At 38.2% G+C, this 17,758-nt stretch overlaps 2 protein-coding genes across 4 annotated transcripts; both read right to left on the bottom strand.

Moving 5' to 3' along the window:
* Positions 1–4,203: 4,203 nt before the first annotated feature.
* On the bottom strand, positions 4,204–11,259 carry LOC131316812 (U-box domain-containing protein 44-like). Of its 2 annotated transcripts, XM_058346261.1 has the most exons (5): positions 11,016–11,215; positions 10,223–10,394; positions 8,113–9,439; positions 7,148–7,466; positions 4,204–6,240 (listed from the first exon to the last, which is right to left on the bottom strand). In XM_058346261.1, the coding sequence occupies exons 3-5, from the start codon at positions 9,337–9,339 to the stop codon at positions 4,745–4,747; spliced, it is 3,042 nt and encodes a 1,013-aa protein (XP_058202244.1). In that variant the 5' UTR covers positions 9,340–9,439; positions 10,223–10,394; positions 11,016–11,215; the 3' UTR covers positions 4,204–4,744. The 2 variants fall into 2 exon arrangements, with proteins under 2 accessions (XP_058202244.1, XP_058202243.1); XM_058346260.1 differs by lacking the exon at positions 10,223–10,394 and having other exon boundaries at positions 11,016–11,259.
* A 2,112-nt stretch (positions 11,260–13,371) lies between these two features.
* LOC131316813 (uncharacterized) lies at positions 13,372–15,386 on the bottom strand. 2 transcript variants are annotated; one of them, XM_058346263.1, is made up of 2 exons: positions 15,141–15,386; positions 13,372–13,798 (listed from the first exon to the last, which is right to left on the bottom strand). In XM_058346263.1, the coding sequence occupies exons 1-2, from the start codon at positions 15,267–15,269 to the stop codon at positions 13,697–13,699; spliced, it is 231 nt and encodes a 76-aa protein (XP_058202246.1). In that variant the 5' UTR covers positions 15,270–15,386; the 3' UTR covers positions 13,372–13,696. The 2 variants fall into 2 exon arrangements, with proteins under 2 accessions (XP_058202246.1, XP_058202245.1); XM_058346262.1 differs by having other exon boundaries at positions 13,717–14,275; positions 15,141–15,368.
* Between the last annotated feature and the right edge of the window lie 2,372 nt (positions 15,387–17,758).

Consider the following 17,758-nt stretch of genomic DNA (forward strand, 5'->3'; position numbering starts at 1 on the left):
TGCCAAATAACGTAGCATTTGGGTTCAAAATCTCTTTGCTGTGGGCTCCAAATTTTTCTTTCCCCATTTTCTTCCTACCTTTCGTTGAAAGAAAAACGTCCAATCAAATAATGTTTCTCTGAACGATAAGAAATGTACCTCCAGTTATATCATTGGACCGAAATATGCCCTTACAGAACTATTTACAAGATCTCTTCTGATATCAAGGTTTCAATTGTGTATCAAGTTCTGATTATCCTAGAACTCCATAAGGGACCTCCTTAGCTCCATGAGAAGGGTTAAGGCATCTCCGGAGAATAAAGGATTACGTTTTACCTGGGGGCTTGCTGAACATTTCATCCCTAAGCAGTAGGTTGTGATGGTGTGTTGTTGGGTACTCTTTGCTGCTCTTTGATTGTAGCTTTTCTATGTTGAGTGCTACTGATAGGTTTACTACTGTACAGATTTTCTACTTTCCTTTCTTCTTCTCATACTTCGTAATTCTCCTATGAAAGGAGTATAGCCGTATAGTTGGAGAGTCTCCTTGACATGGTTTGTTTTGGTTGGGGCTTGGGAAATGGACTCGTACTTATCAAAAGAAAGAAAGAAAAGGAAATACAGATCAAATGAGAAATTTACGGACTTTAAGCATATTATCTAAGATGCTTCAGTCATTGTTAATTAAAATACCACAAAGGAGGGCTGGTTGGGATATGAATAAACTGCAAGACATGGGCCAAAAAAATTACAGGCCTAGGTAGTGTGAAAAAACACAAAGCCTGTTTATCGACGAAGCAAATGTCCCAACATAGAGCTAATGACCCAAAAGAACTCATGCACATGACTCCAAGTACTTGGACTTCAATTTGTTGGGTGCTTGATCGGCAATGGATGAGTCCATGCAGTTAAAAATAAATAAAACTGTTCTATCGCCTCATTGATCATACACAAAATTAATTGGCAGGGCAAATTCACCTAACCAGATAAAGGCAACCTGCATCACCTATCTGGTTTTTGTTTGACAAAAAGAAGAAGGTGCATCTTTTAAATCAGATGCACATTGGCACAACCCCTCCAAAAAACTATGGTAACACGTAACACATAACTTCAGAGTAAGAAGACCTCAAAATAATTACCTATATCAGTTGTATTCTGCTCAAGATTCAAGACCACATAGGATTCCCAACAATTTAAGTAGCAGAAGAAATATCCAAGAGAGGAGATTCTCAACATTGAAGCAACTAACAAGACTAGACCTAAATACCAACGTGGTACTCCAACCATAACCAAAACAACTCAAATATCAAAATCTTAACCACCAAAACAACCTAAAAATATACATCATGAATGCTTTAAATCAAGAGAGTGAGCTTTCAAAGCTGTCCTTGGGGAAGTGTTTCTACATCATGATCCCAGTTCTTTATTGTCTTCTAGACTCCATGATCTTGGTTTATTAGTTAACAATTTAACAGCTATTTTTGCTCTGTTGTATCATTTGTATGGATCTCATATCTACAATCTGCTACCTCTTTTTTTTCATTTCGATCATTGATTTCAATTCCTTGATTTCTTTCTGTTTCAAAGTCCTCTCTTTGCTTGAGCAGGGTTGCATTCTCGTTCTCCATCACATCTCTGTGTTCTTTTGATTTTTTCATCTCTTATTTTTCCTTTTCAATCTCGGCTTTCAATTCCTCAACTTCTTTCTCTTTGGCAGCTCTTTGTTCATCACTTTGCCATTTCAATGTTGCACTCCACCTCAGATTTCAAGCTGTCAATGTGCTTTCCAAGTTCTGCAATTTTGGAAATTGCAGTTTCATTTCCTCTTTGTAGATCCTCTATCTGCTTGAGGAGGTTCTTTGTTCTCCATTTCTTTCTCTCCTTTAGTGCTGCACTCTCATTCTCGTTCACAAAAGACACCAAAACCTTACAATCAAAAGTTGAAAGCACTTGAATTACCTCATATGCCATTGCATGAGTTTTATTCTTTCTATGACCCCATAGGAAAGGCCACCAATTGGACCCACACATAGAGCGTAAACCTCCGAATGACCTTAAGCAAACCACTGCCCGAACCGCCATGTAAATCGCAGTACCAACACTGGGGAGGAGTCGAACCAAACCCAATACATGAACTTTTTTGTGAAGTATATTGACCATTTTTTTTTTTACCCATTTTTGCTCCCTACATGTGTATTTGGTTTGATGCAGCCTCTACGGATGTTAGACAAGACGACTTTTGGAAGGGGGAGAATACTAATTAGACGAGTGGGGAATGAGAGTATTTGGATTACACTTGAACTCAAGCATAATGGATAGAACCCATCCCTATCTATACTACTCCATGAAAGACTCTAGTATGAACATATTTTCATACAAGATAAACTTTGAGGTAATTCTAGAATTACACATGTGACTAAGCATATTTTAGAGCTTCTAGAGCTACATTAGAGTTTCTTAAAACTAGATATTTATATCTTCTACAATAATATCTTTCATCTTTGAGTTTTCTCAATTGAACTTATTTGGACTTAATTTTCTTGTGCCAAAATACTAATTTTAGTTTATACTTCAACAATGTTAATCATAAATTTTTTTTTTGAAATGCAGAAAAATTTCATTAATCTTGAATTTGTTACAAGACTAATAGAAGCAAGGAAACAACATCCATGTTCAAACAACACGTCAGTCCAATCCGAAACCCAAAACCTATGATTGGAAAGAAACCAATCGAAGGGCATCCATATGGGACAAGCCCATCTACAAGGGCCGAAGTCCAAACACCCTTTGTTGGTCTAAAACTAGATCGTAACAGATTCAGCACATGCAAAGCGTAAGAGCCCAAATCAAATTAATATACAGTTAAAAGGTAGATTCATCTAATAACACCAACAAACTATACTTACATTTTGAAAAATAAGTTTTTAAGATACAAAATTTCAAGTCCCTCAACTGGGGCCTATTACATTAAGGCTATCTGTTACCTTTGTTAGGGAAAGAAAAGTCAAGCAAAACACAATCAAAGTATGGTTCTTTCTTCTATACAAGCCCTACATTGAGGTTGAATTTCTATCAAATGGTTTGAAAGATGTCATAATTAGATCAAACGGCTAAGATTAATGCATTTGGGGTTCCGCTTCTTGAAATAAGGTCCGACTTTTTCTCAATAAGTAATCATACGATACGTACCGAATTAGGATACGCGTATAAATTGTAGGATACGCGATCGATGATCATATTGTAAGATTTTAATACAAAAAGGATACAGGGTGGGATACGTATCGTTCTCCGAAGAGACAATACAAATTGTAGGATACGTATCATGTATCGTAGGTTTCTAACAACCAGGGCCGGCCCTGAGCTAAGGCGGACAAGGCGGCGGACTTAAGCCCCCGAAATTTGGTCAAAAATTAGGGCCCCAAATAGGTATACCTATGTATGTAATATATATTTAATTAGTGCTTTTAGCTACTAAAGGAGGTAGTTGGCAAAGTGGTAAGTCTAAGTTCTGCTACACAACAGAAGCACGGTTCGATTCTCAGCCCAAACAGCTTGTTACCTTTTTTCATTAGGTTTTTTTTTTTTTAAAAAGAAAACATAGGGCCCTGTTTTACAGGTCGACTTAGGCCCCAAGAATTTCAAAGTCGGCCCTGCTAACAACAATGCTCAGAAGTAAAGTTCAGAAGTTATTTCCAAGGAATAATCAAATTCAAGGGTCATAGGATGTGTTGTGGAGGTTTGGCTGGTCTGAGGTGATAAGTGCACGTCCTTGGTTGCCGATTTGATGCATGCTGCATGTGTGTGTTGCTGCTGTTTCTTCTTCTTTTTTATAGTATTTTTTTATTATTATCAAGTTTGATGATTTCTGCTGCTGTTTGATGCTGCTTCCTGATCCTATTTGTTGCTGCAATTTTACATGGAAATCAATGGGTGTTATGCTGATTGTCTGCTTATTTATAGTAGCATCGGCTTGATCCTGTGATGTTGTATTGTCTTTATTCTACTGAGCTAGGTTGGCTCCTTGCCAACTTTGTTTCTTTCGGTCTTGGTCATTCTATAAGGAATGTGAATGGGTGCCAACATAGTTGGATAGCAGATGTGTTCCTCTTTTCTTTGTGACGAAGCCATTTTGCTGCGTACAACTCTTTCTTATCGATGGAATATTTCATTTGCTGATAAAAAAATGAAACAAAATGCAGAGGGGTAAAGGAAAAGAGAAGACGATAATTAGGTAAACTAAATCTATAGAGTGCAACTGGAGGGAAGGATATTAGTACTCATGTACACAGGAAAGGCAACAGTCAGGTGTTCCCCTCTTTTCGAAACTACCTGGCACTCTTTTATATATGCCTAGATTAAGAAAAATGTTTCAATGCAACGGTTATATGTAACGCCCTCTCACATGATGTGGGCCCCATGTATGTGTGGGTCCCACCCCAATATGAGAGATGCGCTACAAATAACCATTACATTGAAAATTTTCTCATATACTTACAGGTATATATAATGGCTAAAAATTCCCAAACACTTGGATCTCATTCTAATTGTTCTGAATGTAACTAATCAATTTGAGCAATGGGGTGATAAGGCAGTGGTGCAAACTGAGCACTTAAGTGCTATCCCGGACCCGGTCATGTACCTGGGTTCGAACCCCGAGAGCCCCCTGCTCCACTGCTAGTATCAAAAAAATTGTACCTGATCCATTTGGAAAGCCAACTACACCTAAAACGGTTGAGTTCTCTATTCCATTGAAATCACCAGGATTTTTTCATCTGCTTAACCCAGAAACCAGAGGTCTCGACGACCTCGAATAACGTTCAACCATCGCCAAAACTGTAGCCGCCTTCCTTTGAAGCTTCCCCCCTTCGTTTATGCTGGAACCAGTCAATCTAACAAGCATTAGCCTAGCTGCCGCTCTATAAACCTCCACCACTTCCCTCGATGTAAAAACCTTTTCCAATAGCCTCAATGCCTCTTCCTTTAATGACTCACTTCCCCAGCTCAAAACCTCCAATATCGGCTGAATTGCTTCAAATTGATGCAAAACATTGGCCCCTTTTTGAGGAGACTCTGCGCGAACGAGAGTTGAAAGCGCCTGAATTACTTCATAGGTCGTCGCGTGAACCCTTTCGTGCAACATATTGACCATTTTAAGAACCACATTTGCTTCCAACATGCAAAATGTGGTATTGACACTACAAGTACCCCCATGGGCCGGGCATAAAGGGCCGCGTGGTGGACGAAAACACCAGAAACCAACTGTTTTGGTCAGAACAGTTAGTTTGGGACTGCTTAAAGAAAGGTTTCCAATTAAAGCAGCTGCTCTTGCCTTTGCTGTCACTGAACTTGACTCCAGAAATTTCACAAGCAAAGGGTATACACCTAGTTCGACCACAATCCGCTGTGACTCCATATTTGTGGGGTCTGTAAACCTGAAAAGAGCGCTCAAAGCGTTTTCTTGTGCTTCCATTGACCCCGATCTTAATATGCTTATAATTGAACTCAGACCATCCAATTCTATCAGTTTCTTGGTGAGTGATTCTTCTGACTTTGGAAGATTGGCCAGTAAACCAGCTGCAGCCATTTGTACGTCACTATTTTTGTTATTTTCTAGAAAACCCACTAAAGCCTCAAGCCTTCTTGGCTTGAGAAGGTATTCCACCACTCCTTCTGGCTCATGCTGTGAGAAGAGGAAGAGAAGATGTATCGCAGTTGCACGGATTTCAAGATCAGAGTCATCAAGAAGAAGAAGGATTAATGAAACACCACTTGAAGAGAGAATAGCCATCTTAACAAGTCCAGATTCAGATTGACAAATTTTAAGAAGCGTGCGAAGGGCAGGTCGCCTCACCATATATGATGTGTTGGGATTCTGCTGAAAAGCTAACAAATTGGTGATGATTGGCTCCACCTCAAGTTGGTTCCCTCTTTCATCGACAAAGAATTTAGTCCCATCACCATTGGAAGCAAGTTTTTCAAGGACCTCAGAGCATTTTGCTATTATAATCGTGCGTAAATGGAAAGAGAAGGTTAGCTCGAGAAGAAGAGGAACCCCACCAGCAGCAGCAACACGCTTCTTGTTTTCATGACAACCTGATAGCTTAACCAATGCAGATAAAGACAGCTCTTTCGACTCAATATTTCCAGATGCCATTTCAAGCAAAGGAGGGATCACTCCCGCCTCACCGAGTAGCATTATGTTTTGTTCATCAAGTTCCATGCTAACAAGTGCTCTCACAATTGATATCCTTGAGGATTCTGACCCTGAAGAGAACAAGAATGATGTTAATGTAATGCAATTCAAACAAAGGTGAGAATCAGACTCGACATAGTTAGGGCTAAGCATCAAGTTGAGTCCACAACCAATAATTATTAAGCATTCCACAGTTCTTTTTATACGAATTTGAATTTCCTCAACAGACATGCCATTGCTTTTAAAAGTCCTCTAGAAAACAATATGCCATGATGCCTTCTTTTAGTAAGATTCTTTTTCAACGTTTCTTATCTTTTCAGATTTTTTCCCCTCTTAACATTTGGTAGCTCTATCTCTATGGTGAAGGCAAATTGGGAAGAAAAGTTTCAGAATATTCTTTATCACAAGTTATGTTACATGGACTCCATTGGTATGAGAATTGCTATTCGGTGTGGTGATTATTTAGGCTTCTAACCTAGCTAACCCCTTTTTGAGAGATAGAAAAATGTATCAAAAAGTTGGATACACATGTCCTAAATGTTTAACTGGTTACATAGCAAACAATATGCTCCAATCCTTTCATTAATCGGCTAGAGTGGGAAAAATAATTTTTTATCTTTCAGACACGGAGGCTACAAATTTTTATTTACTATCTAACTTTATTGGATAGAGAGCATCCAAGTGTCCAATCTGGGTATGAGGTTCAGAGACAAGCCACACTTTTACAGTGGCCATATCCGGTGGACACCATCACACAGGTATTCCGCTGGACACCACTGCACAGGTACACTAGGTCTAGGGGGTATACAATAATCCATCACAAGCAACGTGTAGACAACTATAGTTACATAGATTTGTCTTCTCACAAGATTTAGAGGTAAAGGGTTCCAAACCTTGAACATGGTCATTGGTCAATCAGCTGTCTATACATGCATACAATAGATTATCTGAGAAACACATAGGGAAAGATTCTATAACCTCGAATTATACAGCCAATAAGTGGTTGGAACCAGTCTGCCTCAGCGGCACGGACAATGTTCTCCTCATCTTCATCACAGAGCTTCATCAAGATTTCTTCAGCTTTTTCTGTTGACCTTCTGTCTGGACTGTTGAGGAAGGTAACAAGGAAATGGATTGCACATCGGTGGTAAGAAAGTTTCCGGGAAACAGATGCATCCCATCTGGATCTATCTTGCAGTAACACATATAGCAACTCAACTGCAGCATCTGATAGGCTTGAGTCAATCCCTAAGCATGGAATGATGTGATCAAACCCCTCGGACTCAACCACTTTATTCTGTAGAATTTGGTTTCAAACATAGGATTTTAGAAAATTGTGAAGCATATTTTCTTTTTCTTTTCTCATGAAACAAAATCGAAAACCCAGATATGTGATTATGGAATTTGACTGCAACAGTAAATCACATGTCAAAATCAATCATAATGAAATGTATCAGAATGCCAATAGTCATATATGAAGTACCACTCTTTTGTTTTTTTGTTTTTTAAATTGATACATTCATAGAGATTTAACGGGGCTTTTACGGCTGTCAACTACCTAACACACAACCCTCCTCCTTTATTTCTGGGCTTAGGACCGGCTGTAAAAAAAGATTAGCCACGGCACGTGTGGAAAAACAGGATTCATGTAGCCGACCCCAATTGATTGGGACACAAGGCTCAGTTTGGTTTTTTAAAATTGATATGAAGTACCACTTCAAACGCAAGAAATGTCATTAACATTGTCAGTTAATAACCATGAACTTTTTTGTGGAGTCTACCTGTAGCTAATGCACGAAATTTCTGATGCAAATTCCAACGATATAGGCTTTGAACTGCTATAAACACCTAAACCTTAACCACATTTATGAATGCAAGCAAAGCTAGAAAGGAAGAGACTACATGCAACTTATTTTCCATCATTGGTTTAAGGAACTTCTTACCTTATTTCTCAGATTCCCTTCTACAAGATCTTTCAAGGTAACCAATATCTTTTCTTTCACATCTCTGTTGCGTGAGCTTCCGATCATAGCGACAACAGTATCAGTAAGACCCCCAATTGAAATCCAGTCTCTGTTAACTGAATTCTCCTTCATAAGCTCCTGCATCTGGTCCAGGGCCGCCTCCACAGACGAGTCAATTTCTGACAGCAGTTTTACCTTGCATGATCTGATTTTAACACAGTAATTAAGTTCTTTCCACTCTTGAATCGACTGTCTGAGTTGAATGTTAGACCTATAAGAAAAATCCTCAAGTGGATCACCAGTTTCTGGATCAGTTTTCTCTCCGCGCTTAAACCAAGCTTCAAGTGCTGTCCTCTCACAAGCAGTTCCAGTACAAAGGCTAACAGGATCATCCATCACTGTTCTGTTGATGCAACATAAGAACGCTTTAAATGGCCGAATACATTCATCTTTTGGATCATAACTCTCTATCACCTTAAGTCGTTGAAAGTATTGTTTCCTGATTTGCTCGAAATCTCTTGCAGCATCAGCGCGCGAGAGCAACTCAATAACCTGATTCAAAAAGAAGACTTCAGCTCTTTCTTTCCTATTGGCAGCTTCTTCCTTTTCCCTTCTAAAGCTTTCCAGCTCTTTGCTTATCTCTGAGGGCTCCACCGCCACCCCAACTGCCTTTGCTATTTCTTTCAGCATGTCGTTTGCAAAATCCTGGTCAAGTTTATTATCAGTAAGACCCTGATTCAACTTGTCGACAATTTCAAGACGAGAATGAGAAGCTTCAAATTCCGCCCTTTGCATTTCATTTTGTAACCTATTCACTTGTTCAGATATCCCCGAAAGGACTTCAATGTTTACAAGAGATAAAGCAGCCAAAGACCTTCCGATATCCCTTGTGACATCTTGCACTTCTTTGACTATGTTCCGGCATTTGACAAGTAAGTAGAAACGGGCACGGTTTTTGTAGTTTTCAACCAAGTTGTTGGCTTTTCTCACATCGGCTTCGAGGAATTCCAAAGCCTGCCTTGCTGCTTGTGAATCGTTGAGTTTTTGGTGTTGTAATTCCTCTAAGACTGGCTTGATGTCAGAAAGGTGCTCTGAGAGAGCCTTGAAACTCTCCTTTTCGAAAACAATATCCTTTGCAGCTTGAGCTGTTTTGTTGACCTGGCTCAGGAGCACGGTTAAGATGGTTCCTATTGGTATGAACTCCATTGTTATAGCTATTCCTATGCCAAATCTTCTTATTCAAACCAAAGAGGGAGGTTCGTGTAGCTCTTTATCCTTTGACTCAATTTCTCTACTCTCCAGACACCTAATTGATGCACACCATTAGAATGCTTTACACATGAAAGAAACTTCCAACAATGACAAAATATCAAATGCAGAAGCTTATACTGAGTAAGAATCAGAAAACGTCCACAGGATTAAACTTGGATAGCATTCAAGGAACTTCAGACCTCATGTTCTTGTCCTTGCTTTTTTGTTATTTGGGTTAGGTAATTGTGAAAAGAAAGGGGGAAAACATAATTGCAAGAGGCATAACGAAGACAATAAGAAAAAGCAACCCGAGCCACAGGTGCGAGGGTGTCTAAGGCTACGTGCCAACTAATCCCTTTGGTACATGTCATCCCCTGTCTCACATATACCGGGTAATTACCGGAGCTAAGCCAGGTAGGGGTAGCAACCTCGAGGAGAGTGAGGAATTGAAATTAACATTTATACGGCCATTGTACAGATAATCTTTTAGTTTTCCAATTGGCTTTTACCAGTTCTACGCATTTTTTCGTTTTAAAATTTGTTGTCTGCTTCCTAGCTTTAATGTGGTGTTTTTCTGCTTTATTATTCAAAATCCAGACCGAAAGATAGTAAAAAAAATACCCAAAAGTCAAATAAAAAATAATCATGCAAAAAAGGTGAACATTAATAATAAACTACTAAGCCTAAGAGTTTAGCTCTTTATACAGTTCAAAAGAGCTCTAAGCTCTTAGGCTTGGAGTTGATTCATCTAAAGAGCTCTATGTATCCTAGCTGACACACCATTAGCAATATAACAGCCTAAGGCAAAAGCAGCTAGAGGGCACAACACAAACCATACCAATGAACAGCCAAGCAACCTTCAAACAAAACTGAGAGAACAAGCAACCCTCATTCAACCCTCATTCGGTTCTCTTGCAAGTCTCTGGATCAGCGGCTCAAAAATCAAAATCAAAATTTCTAAAGAACAACAGCAGAGATATTTCAGAATCCAAACAGCAGACTCAGTAAGCCTGTATAGCAAGAAATATGAGACTTAGAATTTGTACATGGAGAAACATCCCTAAAACTGTAGAGAACCAAAGATGCAAAGATTATGTGATCTTTGGCGCATTTCTGCTAGTTTGCTAGGGAATACTGCCCCTTTGGAATTTTGATTGTATTAGTTTGTAGCATTTAAGAGAACAAAGAAAAGAAACAGCTCAATTCTAATTCTCACTGAGAAAAACCCATACCTTGACAAACAAAATACGGAAGATAGAAGAAAAAGACCTTTTGTATTTATTAAATGGAATTGGACGTGGACCCTTTCCGGCCCTTTATTTAGACGGTCCTTATTTTGGATAGGATGAAACAGTCGAAATCTGTACTGTGCATTGCTTCATTTTTAATGATTTTGATTTGCTCACTCTTACCTGGATACGCTCAAAGACTACTATCGGTAATAGTGAGCAAATCTGAACCATTGATTTTACTAATATATGGTTCAGATTTGCACCGTCTCATCCATTCCAAAACTTGGACCGAGAGAATCCCAACCCTTGTAAATTTCCCGGGAATCATGCACCCAAAGAGCATAGTAGTAACTTTTTCCAAACCCATTTCGAACAAATAAGCTAGATTGTGAAAATTACCTCAAAACAGCTCAAAAATCCATCAAAAAGGGCTGGTAACCACAAAGGGTTGTCAGTTGTTCACAGAGGAAGAAGAAGACATGCTTTTCTTCAAGTCAATGAGCCTTTATATCGTTTTTTTTCCCGGGAAAATGTGGAAGAAAATGCAATGGGTTGATTTTCCTTTTGGTTTCCTCGGGAAAAAACAAGGAGTGGTCAAGATTTCCTTGATATTTCTACTCAGGGCTGGGTTTCTGGGTATGTTTCCGTGTTTTTCCGGGAAAATTGGTTTGTCGGTTCTTTTTCTGACAGTTGAAATTGACCGTTAATTTTGACGAGTGTTGGGAGGGTTTGGGGATATCTTTCGGGGCAAAATTTTCCTCTTCGGTGAATTTGTCTTCCTTTTTTTTCAAAAATATTTCTTTTGATATTGTAACTCCTAAACGAGCCAAGCAACTCGAGTTTGAACACGTTTTCATTCTTCAAAAGCTCATTCAATATCTATTTTTACAAAGACAAACCGCGGTTGAATATTTTTGTAAAGCTCATTTAGCTTTCAAATCAAGTTCGAACAAACTACTACTCGGCTCGTTGATTTTGTTCGGCTTTCGATATATAAAAAATTCAAGATACTTGAGATCGGTTCATGTCCAAATCAATTAAAACTTGTTAAGTTTTGAAACCAAATTTGAACAACTACCTACTCGCTAGTTGAGCTAGTCAGCACCTCTAGTTATGGAGAAATTACATTAAAACCCCAAGGATATTACCCGTTTACAAGTCACTCCGTCAAGTGTTAAACCCCGTTTGATAACATGATTCGGCCATGGGATTGGACAAATAGTCCCGTCGGACTATTAATTTCTTTTTTGGTAACACAATTGGCTCCAGATTGTGAATCCCATGGGATGAGGAAGCCGGACTTTATGGGTATTAGCAATATCCTGTGGGACTTGGTATTCATAGCCCAATCCCAACCCCTTCTCAATACCAATCCCTTCTCATTACCAATTTCTTCTATCAATCCAATCCTATCATCAAATTCCATCTCAAACAAACATGATATTAATAATTCCATCATCTAATCTCATCCCAAACAAACATACTCATTATCAGTCCCTTCTCATTACCAATCCCTTTTCATTACCAATTCCAATCCTAATCCCATCTCCTTACAAATCTCATCCATCTATCACTGTTATCAAACGGAATTTATCACTGTTATCAAACGGAATTTATAGAAACATTTAACTTGCTTCCACTATTGGCGGCCGTGGAAAATCCACGGTAACCAAGAAAATACACGAGAGGAGACCACACAAGCGAAATATCTGCACTAGTTGAACGAGGAAACCACAACACCCCCCCCCTAAAATTTGCTCACTCACTTTATTCTTGTCTGTGACTGTTCATAGTTGTAGCGTTGGGGACTACTACTTCAAATATACTACTAGAAAAATGGTGAGCAAAATCGGATGTCCAGCAAAACTAGCAACTCATTCAAGCCCTGACTTAAAGCAAAGATGGTAGTTCGCCTCTTGCACTCTAGCTCATGAGATCGATAATTCGGCTTCCGGCTCGGTCCCTTCTCCTCGTACGATAAAATAGACTCTCTGACTTGCATGTATAAAAATGACTAAGGCCAGTTTTTGTTCGACAGAGAGAATTAAGGCTTCTTTTCCTGTGGATGTATCTTCCCCTTGTGTTTTATTTTCCTCTCACTAGTTTTTCTCTATTACTAATTCAAGAGCCAAGCACTATCTCAGGTTTGCCAGTTAGAATTTGAAACAACTTCCATTGAAGTAAGCAAATCAGTCGGAAATGCAGTCTACTTCTAGTGAAATATTGGAAGGATGTCTTGAACTGGGGACCGGACCAAAAGGATGTTTTGAACCGGGACCGGACCGAGGTAATATTGAAACAGCAAACCCGTGTGTTCGAAACTTGGATTTTCAAGGAAAATAGAATTGATAGGACATGAAATTACTCCCACATATTCGTCTTTTCATCAATAAGACCAGAAAAAAGGAAAGAAAAAACAAAGAGATAACAAGTATTATTCACTCTCTTTTCTTCCACAATCAACAAATACCCAGATCCAAATTGACATTATTTTCTGGATAAGAACCTTACCTTTTGAGCCCTAGGCAAACAAAAAATCCTCACAGGGGTTGCCCAGGCAAAGCCCCTTTTACTACTCTTCTTCACTTCTTCACCTCTTCACCATGGACATGGAGCAATAAGAAAGTATGGCATATCATTTTGCCAAATTTTCAGAACATGTCCAAATTCTCCATATTTACAGTATATCAATTTTCAGGTCAAAACCACATAACAAGATATCAATGGTCGAGAACCGATAAAGGAAGAAGGCTAATACAGCACAAAATGCACTTTTTATACTGCAAAGTTCAACAACAAAGTGACTTTTACAACATAAATTGCCACATAAGAGACTTTCCACCAGGGTGCAACTACATATTTCCAAATGTTACACCGACTAAAGATATAAACTCACGTTTTCAGCAAAAGAACAAAAAGAATTTACCATTACATTTATTTCAGCCTCTCAGACACAATAGTTAGATACAAAACATACTGATATCAGACACGTTATTCACTAGGTTGAGGTAACAACATTAACATTACCATCTTAAACTGATACAGAAACCAAAATGCATAGCTGCAACATGAGGGAGCCATCAACGCATGTTGTTCTTGCGAGCTATTTCTCGGGCCATCTCCCTCATTTCCTCTGGCGATGGAGGTCTCGGTCCCTCCGGTGGGTAGACAACGTAAGAATGCTTCACAAACAAAACGGCATATACGTTTCAGAAAAGTATGAGATCCAGGATCAAGCATCGTCCTCATCACTCAAAATCAATAATTCCATGACTTCAGAATTAAAGATTCATATCCCTTATCCAAAGAGCAGGCTAGTCAAATGGTAATGGATATAAGAAGAACTTAAAGTGCTCCCTCCTGTATGTAAGATCCCATGTGCGTAAAGAAGAAACACAAGTTGCTTTGCTAGTTCAACCCAGACCATTGGACCTGAACAGTGTGACTTTGAAACTGAAAGTGGTATTAGAGCTCCTGGTAGCTCTTGAGGGGTGATCAAACAAAATGATATTAAGAGATAAAGAATGGTATTCCTTTGGTATTTTGAGAGCATTTTGGTCAGATATTTCTCCCAGTTCTAATATTTGGAGGCGGTTGTTGTAGCTTAGTTTATTTGCTAGTGTTAACCCATGTGCTTGTTGGATGTTAGCTTCTCGTCCCTACGATGTTGTAAGCTTTGCTTTGGTTTAGTGAAAGCAAACCGTAAAAAGAATGAAGAAAAACAATTTAATGAAAGAAACAAAATTTCCAGTACCTACTTAGCAAGAGAGGATATTTTTTCTGTCTATATGGATCTTTAGCAAAACTTCAAAAAGACATAACAAGCTACTTAAGATAGAACATAATACTATTTCCCATTCAGATCAATGATCAGTGATTTCCTGAAGAATCCTAAAGGTGTTGTTCAGTTGGTATTAGTAACGCTCGACCTTTTTGTAAGTAGTTATTAGGGCTGATAAATAAACCAAACGAGCTGAACAGTTGATTATTCGAGCTTGGTTTGAAACTTAGCGAACCTTAAAAGTATGTTCAAGCTTGGTTTGTTTATGAAACGGAACAATATTAAATGAGCTTTAATTGAGTCAAGTAGCTTAAATTTTTAAAAATCACAAGTCGAACGAGCCCAATTAATCATTAGAACTTCACGGTGTCTTGCCGTTGATAAATTAGTCCGGTAGCAATAAGAGTACCGGGAAATGATTCTACAAAACATCTTCCAGTCTTTCCGCAAGCGCAACACCCCATATACTTTAGTGAATCCACTGTATTGCCTAAATTGTCTAAATGGTATTTTTAACTTCTTGTCTACACTGTGAAGACGACATCTTGTCCAAATTGTCTAAGTGGAAGAGCCAAAAATACCAAAATAACCATTTGACGTTATTCTGAAGGAAAAATTTAGCAGGAAATCACATCTATCATGCCCATATAACAAAGGCATATAGTTTCATACATGTGGGTATGAAACATAATCTACGCATTGGGTGGAAAAAGAAGCTGAGAGAGAGAGAGAGAGAGAATTACATTGCCCATGAACTTCTTGAGATTGTCGGTGTTGTTGGCGAAGAAATACATCATACCGATCGGAACTGTCACGTACACTGCGAATTTCGCAATCTCCAAAACACCCTTTGAAGTTCCCAGTGAAGACATCTTTTTCTTGGAAAAATGAACGAACACCCAACTGTTGAAGAGATAACCCTAGAGAGAGAGAGAGAGAGAGAGAGAGAGAATCTGGATAAAGGATGCGGGGCGGGTGGGTGGGACTTGTGGAATGGAGCTTGACATTGGTTGGGCCGTAGAAGAAACGATAACTCATGAAGCTTGGGTTTTTCATTGGGCCCAGCCCAGAAGTACAGAATTTAAGTAGGTAATATGCAGGATATTTTCACAAGCCCGGACCGAGGGACGAATGAGCCCAGACAATCACCTTACCCAAGTTTTAAAATTCATTTCTGCTACATAAGTGTAGTAGTAATTTTTTCGTAAGAGTTTTAAATCTATAAAGAATCACCCGTCTAATGTTTTCTTTTTAAACCTATCACGTGCCCGTCTAAGTTTCATTATAAATGCATTTTACATCGTTCAAGAGCATCGAATGATTCTAACTTTTATAGGGTTGATCCAGAAACTACACCGTGAGCTTTGATCTTGATCATTATTGGTTTTCAATTGGTAACAACGCTATTTCCTTGTTTTTTTCTTCTTGAGAAGATGAAGGTCTTTTTTGATTTTTGCTTATAATTCGCCTGGCTTATGATTCATTTTCAAAATTGAACTATATTTTTGTTGAAGAAACAGTAAGAAAAGGAGAAAGAAGTTGTTGCATCTGTCCTGAGCTTAGTCATGTGATCCTTCAAATGCTTATGTTCTCGTTTTCAATCTTCAAATTGTGCTCGCGCTCTTAATCCTCATTTCTCACGGATTTCAGCAGTTTATGATGTTTTTCAAACACGCTTTCACACTCGCACTCTCGTTTTCATACTCACACACGAATCATGTGGCTTAGTTTATAAGAGGATGACAAGTTGAGAACCCTAGGTTCATGCGGAGGGGAGTAAATATAAGTGACCCCACTCAATTTTCTAAATATCTCCACAATTGTCAAATTTGACCCCACTAAATTTGCATTATTGCCCCAAAAACTACGCATAGGTCTTAAAGTTAAAATTACCTCAAGCGTTCTATCTAAAATGAAGATTGTGAAAAAACGTTTTCAATAATTGAACGAAGGATCCAATAATGTTACTAATTCATTCGTGTATATTAAACAATTGTTCCAAATAGTTCTACAATCTTTTAACAGATCAAAAGTCGTTAGAAGCTTTTGCAAATAATGTTCACTTGATATCAATGCATATTCAAGATCTCGTGTTTGTTTTGCCTAAAAATCAAATCTTCTGATTACTATGGCTCCATTTTGTTGAACTTTTTTTGTCCATTTCATTTTGTGTGTTTTGTTCGTCTTTTACCGATTATTATTTTTTATTTGCGTCATATTTTTGGATTAATTATCCATCTCGATCAAATGAGTCTAAAAAATGGAGTACGAAATTATGAGCAAAAGCCCAAAAAAAAGAAGAAAAGAACTCACTAAAGACAAAAAAAAAAAAATACCAAACAACTGTCTTTTTTGTCTACTAAAATGTTGTCTTATATGAACTTTTTTTTTAACATCGATCCGCTTTTTTGTGTTGGGAAAGTGCAACACAAAACCCAGTAATGATCCATACAGATTAGACAACAAAAAAATTGCAAAAACCCTACAAGGCAGAACTAAGGTTTCACCTCAACTCCTGCGACACGAACGCTGGTTGAACTTGTTATAGCTTGTCTTGCTATAAGCCACGAATGCTGTTCGACCGTACCCTACAATTTTCTGCCGTGTTCCCTTTTCGTGGAAACCCTATGTGATTATTTTTTCTCTCTCACAACCCTCTAACTTCTCAAAAAACGTGTGTGACCTAGAGAACGAAACGGTATTTGGTTCACCAAAATTTGAAGAAATAATCATTCCACATGGAATTATTATTCAACCAAATAAAAAAATAGCTATTTCCATTTGAAAAGTAAAGAATTACAATTTCATTCCACCATCCCTTATTTAGATTGTTAATTTCACTCTCAAAATTACAAATGTCACTCATATAATTACTAATGCCACTCCAAAATTTGCTATCGCCATTCCAAAATTTGCCATTGCCGCTTCAAATTTTACAAAATGCCACTCCCAAAATTACTATTGGCACTCCAAATTTTATTATTATACCATTCTAAAATTTGCCATTACCATTCCAAAATTTACTATCGCCATCCAAAATTCATTATTGTCACTCAAAAGTTTACAATTGATTCCTAGCCACAACCAAATATGAGAATGAGAATGATTATTCCAATCTCAATTTCATTCCATTCCAATTCACATTTCCTCCCATTTAACCGAACACATCCTTAGTTCCGTTCCTATTTTTCAAAAAAGAGAGGTGACAACTCTCGTCCTTGGGACTTGGGGGCTGTTGTCGGGACAAAAAGCATTCAACAGTGTCCAATTTCACCATCAATTTCGGCAACTAATAATTCATATTTAAAAAAAAAAATCTTCAAGACGATAAGGATGAATGCTACTGAACGTTATGGTCCCC

Source organism: Rhododendron vialii, chromosome 2a (assembly GCF_030253575.1).
Source record: "Rhododendron vialii isolate Sample 1 chromosome 2a, ASM3025357v1".
NCBI lineage: Eukaryota > Viridiplantae > Streptophyta > Magnoliopsida > Ericales > Ericaceae > Rhododendron > Rhododendron vialii.